Source organism: Ylistrum balloti, unplaced genomic scaffold, assembly GCF_031769215.1.
Source record: "Ylistrum balloti isolate Yb309-2 unplaced genomic scaffold, AGI_CSIRO_Ybal_v1 Utg369754, whole genome shotgun sequence".
Taxonomy (NCBI): Eukaryota; Metazoa; Mollusca; class Bivalvia; order Pectinida; family Pectinidae; genus Ylistrum; species Ylistrum balloti.
The window spans coordinates 891095-907099 of NW_026781956.1; the positions used below are offsets into that span (position 1 = coordinate 891095).

The 16005-nt window shown below is 38.4% G+C and overlaps 1 protein-coding gene across 1 annotated transcript; it reads right to left on the bottom strand.

The window, feature by feature from the left end:
- Positions 1 to 1326: 1326 nt before the first annotated feature.
- On the bottom strand, positions 1327 to 15786 carry LOC132543393 (solute carrier family 25 member 45-like). Its single transcript, XM_060206886.1, has 5 exons — positions 15699 to 15786; positions 11124 to 11167; positions 5265 to 5354; positions 3481 to 3745; positions 1327 to 2977 (listed from the first exon to the last, which is right to left on the bottom strand). The coding sequence occupies exons 1-5, from the start codon at positions 15742 to 15744 to the stop codon at positions 2496 to 2498; spliced, it is 927 nt and encodes a 308-aa protein (XP_060062869.1). The 5' UTR covers positions 15745 to 15786; the 3' UTR covers positions 1327 to 2495.
- Positions 15787 to 16005: the final 219 nt, after the last annotated feature.

Genomic DNA, 16005 nt, shown 5'->3' on the forward strand with positions numbered 1-16005 from the left:
TAACACTTCAGTACACAGAGATGTTGTAACATTACAGTATATAGAGATGTTGTAACATTGCAATATATGGAGATGGTGTAACACTGCAGTATATAGAGAAGTTTTAACATTGCAGTATATAGAGATGTTTTAATATGCAATATACAGAGATGTGACATTGCAGTATACAGAGATGTGACATTACAGTATATAGAGATTTTTTAATATGCACTATACAGAGAAGTGTTAACATTGCATTATATAGAGATGTTTTAATATGCAGTATACAGAGATGTGACATTGTAGTATATAGAGATGTTTTAATATGTAGTATACAGAGAAGTGTTAACATTGCATTATATAGAGATGTTTTAATATGCAGTATACAGAAAGTGTTAACATTGCAGTATATAGAGATGTTTTAATATGCAGTATACAGAGATGTGACATTGCAGTATACAGAGATTTTTTAACATTACATGTAATATTGCAGTGTACCGAGATGTTTTCATAATACAAAATATAGAGATGTTGTAACATTTCGTTACACAGAGATGTTCAAACATCACAGTATGTAGAGGTGTTGTAACATTTCGTTACACAGAGATGTTCAAACATCACAGTATATAGAGGTGTTGTTACAATTCGTTACACAGAGATGTACAAACATCACAGTATGTAGAGGTGTTGTTACATTTCGTCACACAGAGATGTACAAACATCACAGTATGTAGAGGTGTTGTAACATTTCGTCACACAGAGATGTTCAAACATCACAGTATGTAGAGGTGTTGTTACATTTCGTCACACAGAGATGTTCAAACATCACAGTATGTAGAGGTGTTGTTACATTTCGTCACACAGAGATGTACAAACATCACAGTATGTACAGGTGTTGTTACATTTCGTCACACAGAGATGTACAAACATCACAGTATGTAGAGGTGTTGTAACATTTCGTCACACAGAGATGTACAAACATCACAGTATGTAGAGGTGTTGTAACATTTCGTTACACAGAGATGTACAAACATCACAGTATGTAGAGGTGTTGTTACATTTCGTCACACAGAGATGTACAAACATCACAGTATGTAGAGGTGTTGTAACATTTCGTCACACAGAGATGTACAAACATCACAGTATGTAGAGGTGTTGTTACATCGCAGTATAAAGGTTTTGTATTATCGGAATTATGATTAACATTGGAAACTGGTCCTGGTTTAGAATAATTCATTCACACAAAGGATGTTTCTCCAGTGTTCCGAGTTCTGATTAGAAGGGTAGTACAAGGCAAAGACTGTGTCTGTGGTAGATATTTTCATACAAAGTACAAGTACTAATAAACAGATTTAATCGGTTCACACCAATTGTTTATTTAAAAAACAAAATAACATATCAAAGAAAAAAATTACGAAAACAAATTAAAAAAAGACAGATGGTGTATTGAATGTTTAAATATCAGTGATTTCCTTTGGGACGGTAATACACACGATTATTTCAATAATTGATGATAGCTAAATGATGACATGTTGTCATTTAATCAGAATGTAGGTGGCAGTGGCGCATAGTTGTTAAGCAATTTTTGTCGTTAAACTATATTGTAATGAAATTTAAACGACATTGTAAACGACAAGATTCCTGCGGGCAAATATGTCATACTGTACAAGTGCAATATATATTTTCCTGCAAATACCTGTCATTTACATCGACCATAGATGCCACATGTCTAGCTAAATGCTAAAATTTTCACACATCAAATTTTAAACTGTCTTCATAACATTTATCATCGTAATAAAAACAAGAGCTTTGTAGGCAACCATCATACGTGACTCGATCCTGACACCAGAGACAAAAATATCTCCGGCAAATAACAAAATACAAAATACCATGATCATCGTTTATGCGTGACAATAAAAAATAACATATCAACCTTAAACATTGAATAGATAAACCAATCCACTGGATGGTAAGGTGAACCGGTATGTATCGATAATCTGTAGATATAGGGCACTGTCCAACCTTTATCGTGTACTGGGTAGCTCTGTTACCATAATTTGTAGATCTAGGAAATCGTCCGACAGTTATTGTGTACTTGGTGATTCTGTAGTCTCCATTGACCTACAAAGCTACAAAACTTTTCGTATCATTCATAAAAGTACATTATTCTAAGCATGCATTTATACTAATGCTGTCTTTTGTGGATGTCAGTTCTTTTCATCAAGCATACAACTCCTTGATTACCGCGCGTGTATACTTATACACGATATATATTAATTCTTAATTGATATGCAGTCTTGTATGTGGATTACCTTGACAACCAGCGACCATCATTGTATAGCCTTATTAAGAAGGTATTAACATTGGACACATCTGGACTGGTGAGCCCTTACGACGTTGGGAGGGAACATCGAGCTATCGTCATTCCCTGTACTTAAGCTAGTCAGAGAATGGTTGTTTCACGTTCACACGACACTATTTGCGGATGGAATGAGATGTTTTTCATTGTATCTATTTCACTCCCGACCACCTTCAAGGTACCTCATAGTCTGTGCATAGACCATAAAAGCGGTCGCATCTACAGGTAAACTCCGTAAACACGTCACGAGAACTCCCCTATAAAACACCTTAAACCCCTCCCTTTGATAACTTTTTAATGCACAGTCCAGTGGGCCCTTGAACTCGCCCGCCAGGTCAGCTTGATATCGACTCTTCACCACATCGAAGGGCATAATGAGGAACCACGTGAAGCTTCCCGCACATCCACCTCCTATCATGTCCGCCATTATTCCCCGGGAGTCTGTCCAGCCTTTCTCCTTGAGAGTATTGCTGAGGTACTGATACGTAAGGCTGTACATACCATACGACGGAATATCCCGACACATAACTACACGTGATCCCTTATAGAACCCTAATAAACCTTCTGTCTTGTATACGTGCCATGCGCAGTCAAGTGGACCGCTGAAACAAACTCTTTTCTTGGCAAGCACAGCACCCCCTAGAAAGAATCCAGTGAAATATGGGTTCATACAATAATGCTAAAAAGGACATAATTACACATACAGAGTATAATGCTGATAAGGATCATGTATTTCACGTACAAAGTAAAGCAATCAAAACACAACACTCAAGCATACCATTAAAACACAAACTATGCACTCCATGCAACACTTTATCGGTATTGTATATAGTTTACACGTAAACAGAAATGTCGTCAATATGCTTTATACTAGTACAGAAAAAGTACAGGTACAACAAAACAGAATAATGCGTTTTACTAGTGTAGAACGGACATACAACGACAATTTGCCAACGGTAGCCAATGAGTTGTTTGTAACCTTGACAAACGGTGTTTCATGACAACCGTTGTAAACATGACAACGTAACCATTTGGTAGTTATACAATGGGTTTCCAGAGTGGGTTCACGGCAGATGCGTTTAACCTGGTTACCGACAACAACCTTATTAATGATAAACAAAAGGACGTCCAACAGAACTTACTTGCTGTAACTGTTCCTAAATCAGCCGTTGCCGTGGGGATCTGAGACTGAAGTACGACCTTGATGTAATCTGTCGGTATGACCGGGATAAGCTGCGCAGCACCTCCTGCACATCCTGACAGGAATATCTTAAAGTAACAATCAGTTCGTTTGTCCTTGTTTGTCTCCAGCCTCTTTAGGATGTTACCTTGGACTCCAAAGAAGACACTGTATGTGATTCCGTATGAGAACATGGGCCAGGACAGACCGCGATAAAATCCTCGGACCTACAGAGACAAAACATTCGGACATACAGAGATAAAACAATAGGACCTACAGAGGTAAGACAATCGGACCAACAGGAATGAAACAGTCGGATATACAGAGATAAAACAATCGGACCTACAGAGATAAAACAATCGGACCAACAGGTAAAACAATCGGACCAACAGGGATGAAACAGTCGGACCTACAGAGATAAAACACTCGGACCCACACAGATGAAACATCTGACCTACAGAGATAAAACACTCGGACCTACACAGATAACACTCGGACCTACAGAGATGAAACAGTCGGACCTACTGAGATAACAATCGGACCTAGAGATAACAGTCGGACAAACAGAGATGAAACAGTCGGACCTACAGAGATGAAACAGTCAGACCTAGAGATAACAGTCGGACCAACAGAGATAACAATTGGACCAACAGAGACGAAACAGTCGGACCTACTGAGATAGCAATCGGACCAACAGAGATGAAACAGACAGACCTAGAGATAACAGTCGGACCAACAGAGATGAAACAGTCGGACCTACAGAGATGAAACAGTCAGACCTAGAGATAACAGTCGGACCAACAGAGATAACAATTGGACATACAGAGATGAAACAGTCGGACCAACAGAGATAACAATTGGACATACAGAGACGAAACAGTCGGACCTACAGAGACGAAACAGTCGGACCTACAGAGATGAAACAGTCGGACCTACAGAGATGAAACAGTCAGACCTAGAGATAACAATTGGACCAACAGAGACGAAACAGTCGGACCTACTGAGATAGCAATCGGACCAACAGAGATGAAACAGTCAGACCTAGAGATAACAGTCGGACCAACAGAGATAACAATTGGACATACAGAGATGAAACAGTCAGACCTAGAGATAACAGTCGGACAACAGAGATAACAATTGGACATACAGAGATGAAACAGTCGGACCAACAGAGATAACAATTGGACATACAGAGACGAAACAGTCGGACCTACAGAGACGAAACAGTCGGACCTACAGAGATGAAACAGTCGGACCTACAGAGATGAAACAGTCAGACCTAGAGATAACAATTGGACCAACAGAGACGAAACAGTCGGACCTACTGAGATAACAATCGGACCAACATAGATGAAACAGTCAGACCTAGAGATAACAGTCGGACCAACAGAGATAACAATTGGACATACACAGATGAAACAGTCGGACCAACAGAGATAACAATTGGACATACAGAGACGAAACAGTCGGACCTACAGAGACGAAACAGTCGGACCTACAGAGATGAAACAGTCGGACCTACAGAGATATATACTTGGACATAAAAGACGACATATCAAAGATAAAACAACCGCATTTGCAGACGACATCAGGTAAAAGTTAAACATTGTGATGTTTACCTGTTAAATATAACTCAATCATCATAAATCAATTTTGTGTTTATTCGCTTCACCTGTCTGCTGTTAAACAAATTTCTAGTCAAGTATCACACGAACTGTGGTGCAGCGGTTACCCGTGTATACCTACCCATCCTGCTTGATTGTGTATTTTTCGAGTGGCTTCTATAAGTCCTCCGATCTGACTATTACTCAGCTTCGAGCACGTCTGTAATTGAACCTGGAATTCAAAACAGTAATATTGAATATATATATATATATATAATACACACTTCTGTTGTATAGCTTAAGCTAAGTTATCCAACATATTAATTGCGTTCAGTACAAAAACCAAATCCTATTGCATGTGAATGTTTTCCGGTTGAAAACTACTTTCCGGGTAGCTTAAGACTTGCTTTCAGTATCATCGTGATTGAAAGCCGCCTATTAACATGTCAACAAGGAAACTAACGAATTTTAGTTCCAAACATATCTGTGTTTGAAACCTGAAGAATATTCACACGAAAATGGCTTGATTGGAGGATAAGGATGAGTATTTTGGGTTGTATTGTAGAGGTATCGTGAGATCACGTGATGGAAAAGACCCGACACTTATTGATAAGTAAGGGGCACGATCCGATATAAAATTTGACAGCTGGGATCTATCTGGTAACGCGTCTAGTAAGGAACCTTTCACGATTAAGCAGGGAAACCACGTTGTCAAAAATCGTCATAAAATAATCGACTGCTGGATTAGAATGAACTATAGTCAAAAACAAGATAATCACTTTGAAGAACAACTACACAAGCAGTGTAAGCAGGGAGACAGACGAGAAACCTGAATGTCACTTGCCACTCACACGTAAAACCGATTAAATGAGGGTAAATCACAAAGACCTTCCGAAGTCCTTCAGTTTCATTTTCAGATATATTGATAACGTCTTGCAAATGACAAGAGATTCATTGTATATACACAACTGAACTGGAAATTAAAGACATAACATTTTTTTCAACATCAGCCGCCTACCTCGACCTTTACCTACAAAGAAACCAACAAGATATAACAAAAGTGATAATTTCAATTTTCATTTTCTGGCAATATTCCCGCATCCCCATCTCATAGTGGTTGCATGTCGCAGCTAATTCGATATTCGATAAGAGCTTTGTTCTCGATATCACTTTTTTCGTGCAAGATTTTTGCAATATAAACTCAGCACGAAGGGCTTCGAAAGATGATTTCATTGGGGAATATTACATATGTATATAAAAGTATAAATTATGAAGTCGGGTTTGTTTAATGTTCGTTAGTATGACTGATGATTTCGTTATTGTTTACCATAACGTAATTCGGAACCTTACATTACTGGCCTAGATTGACTAATGTTTAAATAATCAAGATTCTTGTTTGATGGACAGAAGAAAGATTTCCATGAAGTGGAGATCTCCGAAAAAAGTATTTAGGGAGGGTATGCGTCCTCCGCTTCCGCCGAAACCCGTCATGTAAATCTTGGCCCATCTAAGTAAGAATGGTCACATTCTAAAATGAGAATTTTGTTTACAACAACGAAACCACTTTAATAAGCTCCCGGGGTCGAAAACATTCAACTTTACACCGCAAAGGGAAACTGAACATTTTCCCAGGGAAATCATGACGGCGACAGTCAAACGTCCTCATAACCTTAATGTCTTAATAAACACGCATCTCTGGAAACCCTGTGTTGTAAATTCTTCCGCTGAAACACTGTCGAAAACTTTAGCATAAATCATGACATTTGGATTAAGTCCTAGAATATCAAATCAGGCAACTGCAATGTGTTTATCTTCTGATAAAAAAGTCATTTGTATCCTTGACTTCTGGTTGGTACATATGATGGGCATGTCCAACTCACTGTAACTTAAAAACCTGTAATTAAACTGATAATAGGCATTGGACATGAAAAGGAAATAACACATAACAATCATATCTAAAAATTATTAGTTTCAATCCAGTTTTCAATGGTCTGCCACCAGTTACAATTAAGTCTTTAATAGCGTAACACCAGCTTCACACAAGACCTCAATAGTGTAACGCCAGCTTCACACAAGACCTCAATAGTGTAACGCCAGCTTCACACAAGACCTCAATGGTGTAACACCAGCTTAACACAAGACCTCAATAGTGTAACGCCAGCTTCAAATAAGACCTCAATGGTGTAACACCAGCTTAACACAAGACCTCAATAGTGTAACGCCAGCTTCACACAAGACCTCAATGGTGTAACACCAGCTTTACCTAGGACTTGAAAGGTGTAACACCAGCTTCACACAAGACATCAATGGTGTAACACAAGCTTTACCTAGGACTTAAATGGTGCAACACCAGCTTCACACAAGACATCAATGGTGTAATACAAGCTTTACCTAGGACTTGAATGGTGTAACACCAGCTTCACACAAGACATCAATGGTGTAACACAAGCTTTACCTAGGACTTCAATGGTGCAACACCAGCTTCACACAAGACATCAATGGTGTATAGAAAGCTTTACCTAGGACTTGAATGGTGTAACACCAGCTTCACACAAGACCTCAATGGTGTAACACTACCAGCTTTATACAAGACTTCAATGGTGTAACACCAGCTTCACACAAGACTTGAATGGTGTAACACCAACTTCACACAAGACTCCAATGCTGTAACACAAGATTCATTCCAGACGTCAATGGTGTAACACCAGCTTCACACAGGACCCCAATGGTGTAACACCACCAGCTTTACACAAGACTTGAATGGTGTAACACCAGCTTCACACCAGACTTCAATGGTGTAACACAAGCTTTACCTAGGACTTCAATGGTGCAACACCAGCTTCACACAAGACATCAATGGTGTATAGAAAGCTTTACCTAGGACTTGAATGGTGTAACACCAGCTTCACACAAGACCTCAATGGTGTAACACTACCAGCTTTATACAAGACTTCAATGGTGTAACACCAGCTTCACACAAGACTTGAATGGTGTAACACCAACTTCACACAAGACTCCAATGCTGTAACACAAGATTCATTCCAGACGTCAATGGTGTAACACCAGCTTCACACAGGACCCCAATGGTGTAACACCACCAGCTTTACACAAGACTTGAATGGTGTAACACCAGCTTCACACCAGACTTCAATGGTGTAACACAAGCTTTACCTAGGACTTCAATGGTGCAACACCAGCTTCACACAAGACATCAATGGTGTATAGAAAGCTTTACCTAGGACTTGAATGGTGTAACACCAGCTTCACACAAGACATCAATGGTGTATAGAAAGCTTTACCTAGGACTTGAATGGTGTAACACCAGCTTCACACAAGACCTCAATGGTGTAACACTACCAGCTTTATACAAGACTTCAATGGTGTAACACCAGCTTCACACAAGACTTGAATGGTGTAACACCAGCTTCACACAAGACTCCAATGCTGTAACACAAGATTCATTCCAGACGTCAATGGTGTAACACCAGCTTCACACAGGACCCCAATGGTGTAACACCACCAGCTTTACACAAGACTTGAATGGTGTAACACCAGCTTCACACAAGACTTCAATGGTGTAACACTACCAGCTTTTTACAAGACTTGAATGGTGTAACACCAGCTTCACACAAGACTTCAATGGTGTAACACTATCAGCTTTATACAAGACTTCAATGGTGTAACACCAGCTTTACACAAGACCTCAATGGTGTAACACCAGCTTCACACAAGACATCAATGGTGTAACGCCAACTTCACTCAAAGATTGCACAAAAGACACACAAGTGAATAGCACCTTTTCATAATTTAGAGTAAGCTACAGTAGAGCCAAACAATGAATTAAACTGCATCATACAGCTGTTCCGTCCTTCTAGGACTCGTCAGTGATGCTAAGGGCCTAAACTACATCCATGTCTGGCAAAAGCTCCGTTAATTCTCTCGTGAGGAAAACGGAATATAAAGGATAGTGAAACAAAACGACTAATGTCAACTTCAATCAGAGATAGATGGCAGAGAGTCATAATATCATATCACAGTGAAATAACCGTACAGTACTACAATAGAACACTGAGAAAAGATTCACTTATAGTGGGTGTTGCCAGCTGTAGCTAGCCGAAGCTTTTTATCTCTTACGTACTAAACTCGATCCTCAGTAGGAAATGTTGTGAGAGTAACGGGGGTAAACACGTGATATCAGATTGATTTCCAGTTGGTATAGTCACAGCCTAGGTCTCTGGAGAGCACGATACAATTTTACTCAAAATAAATTACCTTTCACACCATGTGAAAGGCACACTCATGACGTTCTAAAGAAAATTAACTCGAATAACACTTTGACGTAGTGACCTGATGGTGAATGAATGTTCAAGAGCTGGGAGGCAGAAATCTAGAATGTGACTCACCTTTGTTGTATCAAGTGTTTGTGAGAGAAATCTGGAATGTGACTCACCTTTGTTGTATCAAGTGTTTGTAAGGGAAATCTGGAATGTGACTCACCTTTGTTGTATCAAGTGTTTGTAAGGGAAATCTGGAATGTGACTCACCTTTGTTGTATCAAGTGTTTGTAAGGGAAATCTGGAATGTGACTCACCTTTGTTGTATCAAGTGTTTGTAAGGGAAATCTGGAATGTGTCTCACCTTTGTTGTATCAAGTGTTTGTAAGGGAAATCTGGAATGTGACTCACCTTTGTTGTATCAAGCGTTTGTGAGAGAAATATGGAATGTGACTCACCTTTGTTGTATCAAGTGTTTGTAAGGGAAATCTGGAATGTGACTCACCTTTGTTGTATCAAGTGTTTGTGAGAGAAATCTGGAATGTGACTCACCTTTGTTGTATCAAGTGTTTGTAAGGGAAATCTGGAATGTGACTCACCTTTGTTGTATCAAGTGTTTGTAAGGGAAATCTGGAATGTGACTCACCTTTGTTGTATCAAGTGTTTGTAAGGGAAATCTGGAATGTGACTCACCTTTGTTGTATCAAGTGTTTGTGAGAGAAATCTGGAATGTGACTCACCTTTGTTGTATCAAGTGTTTGTAAGGGAAATCTGGAATGTGACTCACCTTTGTTGTATCAAGTGTTTGTAAGGGAAATCTGGAATGTGACTCACCTTTGTTGTATCAAGTGTTTGTGAGAGAAATATGGAATGTGACTCACTTTTGTTGTATCAAGTGTTTGTGACAGAAATCTGGAATGTGACTCACCTTTGTTGTATCAAGTGTTTGTAAGGGAAATCTGGAATGTGACTCACCTTTGTTGTATCAAGTGTTTGTAAGGGAAATCTGGAATGTGACTCACCTTTGTTGTATCAAGTGTTTGTAAGGGAAATCTGGAATGTGACTCACCTTTGTTGTATCAAGTGTTTGTAAGGGAAATCTGGAATGTGACTCACCTTTGTTGTATCAAGTGTTTGTAAGGGAAATCTGGAATGTGACTCACCTTTGTTGTATCAAGTGTTTGTAAGGGAAATCTGGAATGTGACTCACCTTTGTTGTATCAAGTGTTTGTAAGGGAAATCTGGAATGTGACTCACCTTTGTTGTATCAAGTGTTTGTAAGGGAAATCTGGAATGTGACTCACCTTTGTTGTATCAAGTGTTTGTAAGGGAAATCTGGAATGTGACTCACCTTTGTTGTATCAAGTGTTTGTAAGGGAAATCTGGAATGTGACTCACCTTTGTTGTATCAAGTGTTTGTAAGGGAAATCTGGAATGTGACTCACCTTTGTTGTATCAAGTGTTTGTAAGGGAAATCTGGAATGTGACTCACCTTTGTTGTATCAAGTGTTTGTAAGGGAAATCTGGAATGTGACTCACCTTTGTTGTATCAAGTGTTTGTAAGGGAAATCTGGAATGTGACTCACCTTTGTTGTATCAAGTGTTTGTGAGAGAAATATGGAATGTGACTCACTTTTGTTGTATCAAGTGTTTGTGACAGAAATCTGGAATGTGACTCACCTTTGTTGTATCAAGTGTTTGTAAGGGAAATCTGGAATGTGACTCACCTTTGTTGTATCAAGTGGGTAACCAGCGAAAAGTCCGATGGTGCCTGAAAAAGGAGCATACGTGTTGTATTAGAATATATAGTTATAGTATCCCTGTATCCCCAACTTATGGTGTTTTGATCCGGGATTCAAGGGCCTGGTCCCATTATTACGACTATCGTGCAAATAGACGTCAACTAACAGACAAACTCGGATGAAAATTATAGGGAAGTTTTATCATCGCCATATTGATCTCATTGAGAAATATTCTATTTCTTTGTGTGATATGAAGCTGGACATGTTTAATGCTCGCTAGTTCCGTTATTGTATACTTTGTGAACATGGCATTACTGACATGGATTGACTAAGATTTACGTGGCGGTCGTCGTCGAGGAAGCAGAAGACGCTTACTCTTCTGGAACACATGGTCTTATTCTCCTTCTATGTTTTCAAAAATCTTTCTTCCATATCTGGCCATGGTTTTATGGAATTAGATTTTGGATAACGGTTATGTTGACACGTTGGTATTTTCTTGTTTTTTTTTCTACACAAAGTCCAAATACCAATATCCATGGTAACACACGTATACAATACCGACACACGACATGTGAGTATATGTACCAACTGTGTATAGGTATACTTGTAGATATGTTAAACAAGTTGTATCCATATACCATTGAACTATAATGATGTTACTTTTCTTTGTATACGGTACACATCCCCATTCCACAAAATTTAGAGTGGACTTGATATTTCCAACCAGCATATTTCCCTACAGGAATGACAGGAGAGTACTCTGTCAATCATGATGGTCAGTAAAACTGAGACAGCGCGCGATCCGTATATCATCAAATTCTATAGACTAGCATTTCAACCTGCACAAAAAAATATCTTCAAAACATTGTACGTTTTTGAAAAGGCTGGTGTTTTACGTTAAAGGAGACTGATGAGATTAAATGGAAGAGTCTTTCAAATGTAATAGGTAAACGACTTATATGTGAAAGCATTCTGACAATTGTCCCGGACGGCTGAAAGGTCAAAGGTCGTTATAGTGGACATAAAACTCACTAAAGTAAAAAAGATACAGATAAGTCTTCTGGCGTATTTATATTTCGACTTAAATTATATCTAAAATCTTTGAACTAAAACTGAAATTGTGAAACATTACTTATTCGTCAAATAGATAGTTATTGTGCAAATCCCCTACAATAACGATCAGCGGGTTTTTTTTTTTTTTTTTTTACAAATCTAAAGTTTCCCAAAATTTATACAAAGAATTGCATTTCCGAATGAGAAACGAAATTATATACATTATTATCGCAAATTAAGCGTTTACTGGTTTTATCTTTCGTATTGCCTTTTACTGGGTTCCTGGGCACATGGGAATACCAGGCAATGAAAACGCAGATCGTGCCGCAAAGGAAGCTTTATCGCTACCACCAGTTGTTTTTAAACTTCATTTTACCGAGTTTAAACCATTTATCAAACAAATTTTAAAGCTCAGTGGCAGGAGGATTGGAATACCTATACCAATAACAAATTGCACTCCGTTAAACCTGTTATCGGTGAATGGTCTCCGGGCTATAGAGACAACCACCGAGACGAAGTTGTCCTTGCCCGTCTTCGGATGGGTCATACATACCTTACACATTCTTATATGTTGAAAGGCTAAGATAATCCTTGGTGCATAGGATGTGATGAGCTATCCACCGTTAAACATTTTTTATTGAACAGCACTGACCTTCTGTCTACTGTAAAATTCTACATTACCTGAAAAATGTTGGTCTATATAATAGACTATGACGTAACATTTTAATCTTTTGTGTTAAATTACCCATTTAAGATTTTTAACATTTGTCTTTTACCTTTTGGTTTGTTTAATGTTATTTCCTAACATTAAATAGTTTAGAATTAAATTGATAGCTGTGTGTTTTATCGTTTGATGGCCCTAATGACCTTTTACGTGTTGACGGGCCGTTAAGAATGTAACCATAATAATAATAATTGTCGTTTGCGACAATGATCATAATCACCATATATTGCAGCAAATTTCCAAATTGTATGCAAAACAATGAAAAATGTGTTTTACCCGCAAACATTGCTACAATCTATACATATCGAAATGTTAGCAAACCAAATAACCCGATTCTAGAAACAGTGGACGGCCTAATCATTGTTCGATGTCGCAACGAACAATGTACAGAAAAAACACGACAATACCGGTTATCGATTGACGAGGGGGAAAAGGAGCCTGGGAAAAGCAACTGGCTTATTCTTGTGACTTCCCTATCAGAAACGTAACATAATGAGCTTAATCCCTATAGAAGTCAGCGATCAAACGTGACTGTATCATTTACGTAACAAATGTCTCAATGTGTGTGCTAAATGAAGCTGTAACGAGTCCTTTTTAAATTATGAAACACCTCGATATGTACAATGGTGGAGCTATAAACCCGATTGTGTAGAATTTGCAATTATTACGTAAACCACCACAGCAATTTTCTTTATCTTGGAAATTAGAATGTCGAGTTAGTTTGTACTCGCTAGGTAACGGACATGTTAAGTACACTGTATCAAGTCGTATAGAAAGGGAAATAACGTGCTGCCTTCAGATATAACATACACGTGACACCGTAAACACGTGCTGCCTCCAGATATAACATACACGTGACACCGAAAACACGTGTAGACTTCAGATATAACATACAAGTGACACCGTAAACACGTGCTGCCTTCAGATATAACATACAAGTGACACCGTAAACACGTGCTGCCTTCAGATATTGCATACAAGTGACACCGTAAACACGTGCTGCCTTCAGATATAACATACAAGTGACACCGTAAACACGTGCTGCCTTCAGATATAACATACAAGTGACACCGTAAACACGTGCTGCCTTCAGATATTACATACAAGTGACACCGTAAACACGTGTAGACTTCAGATATAACATACAAGTGACACCGTAAACACGCGCTGCCTTCAGATATAACATACAAGTGACACCGTAAACACGTTCTGCCTTCAGATATTACACACTATGTGATAGAACGCAGTAAACACGTGTAGCTTTCAGATTTGACATACAAGTGACAGAGAACGGTTAACACGAGTAGTCTTCAGATATTACATACATTGGATAGAACGAAGTAAAGACGTGTAGCTTTCAGGTATTGCATACAAGTTAAAGAATGCAGTAAACACGTGTAGCTTTCAGATATTGCATACAAGTTAAAGAACACAGTAGACACGTGTAGCTTTCAGATATTGCATACAAGTGACAGAGAACGGTTAACACGTGCTGTCTTCAGATATTACATACATGGGATAGAACGAAGTAAACACGTGTAGCCTTCAAATGTTGACGGATTTTATTTTCAGAGTTAAACATCGAGCTACATGTACGTTGGAGACATGTTTCTACGACAATATGGTGATTTATCTGTTGTAGAGGCAGTTCCACATTGGTCCATGATCACTGATGATATTGATCTGCAGCTTGTTTCAGTTGAAATCTAAGACATGGTTGTGATTCAGAAAGAAATATCGTCAGAAATTCCCAATGGGCAAATACAATTGTGTTCAGATCTCATTCGTAATCACTCTAGAAATTGCGTTTTCATCTTGTACGGATGTGCTCTAGGCCCCCCGTAATAAAATGTCGGTGATATTATCAACTAACTTCAGTTTAAAGTTGATGTCAGCATTAAGAAGGTCGACTGCAAACAAAATCTCATAAATACTGAAATAGTTTTTAAAAATGTTACTCGATTTCTGAATAAAACGACTATATAAAGAGCTTTGTGTCAATCCTAGACAGCAATGATGTTTACTTTTATATGGAACTAAGTGAAGAGTATAATTGTGTTTTTTATGAGAAAACTGTTCTGGTGTTTTGGTAAATGTCCCTAGATAGCTAATCGTTGATAGGAGTATAACATTGCATAACTTTGACATTGTTCAGCGTTTCTACCCAAGTAGGCCCCGGCGTTATATTACATTAAACATCCTGTTTAACAATAGAAGGAGGAAACTAGCCGCGTGTTTTAGCTTCCCCTAAATACAAGCTACCGGGCTTAATCAACAGTATCGCTAAACAAACAAAGACATTCTTTATATCCCAGAGAAATATTTCCGTATGGATCGCGATATCAGTGGAATCATATAACCATTTGCTACAAATATTGGAAAGAGATTTTACCAGTATCAAGAGTAGGCGGGTGATAATTCAACACGATTCCATGTCGTCCCATATGTTATGTTGCAAGTAACAAATGATAACCAAACGGACATGATTTCTTTTAATACATGTTCATGTTATTTTGAATCATATCTTAAACAAAAAAAATGGCAATACTGTGAAAATTAATAACCAAAGGCAAATTTCTTACAGAAAAAAAATAAATTATGTGTGTTAAATGAGAGGCCCCTGATAATGATAATTATATAATTACTGTTTATCATATAACAAGTAATTGAAACACATTATCTTTATGTATATGCACGTGGGTCACACGAGTTCCCCGTTCTTGTCACTCCTCATTGACATCACGATAATAGCACCCTTTTGCCCACCATAAATCGCCTCTTACCTCCTAAAGCTCCGGCTATGTAGTTGTGTATAACCCTTTCTGCCATCTATACAGACAACCATATGTGTGTAATGGGCGAACACGGATATATCCTCAATGCCTGTGCCTTACCACATTTGTACATGTCAGTGAATGGAAATTCCCCACATGTGTTCGCAACGCTGCGCATGCGGATTACGCATTACGTGACGAGCGTGTTTGAACCAATTTTGAAATATTTTCCAGTTTTGTTTTAAATATTTCGTAAACATCTAGTAATTAATACTTGTGAATGACTCAACCATGAGTGCGGATTGTATACTGATGA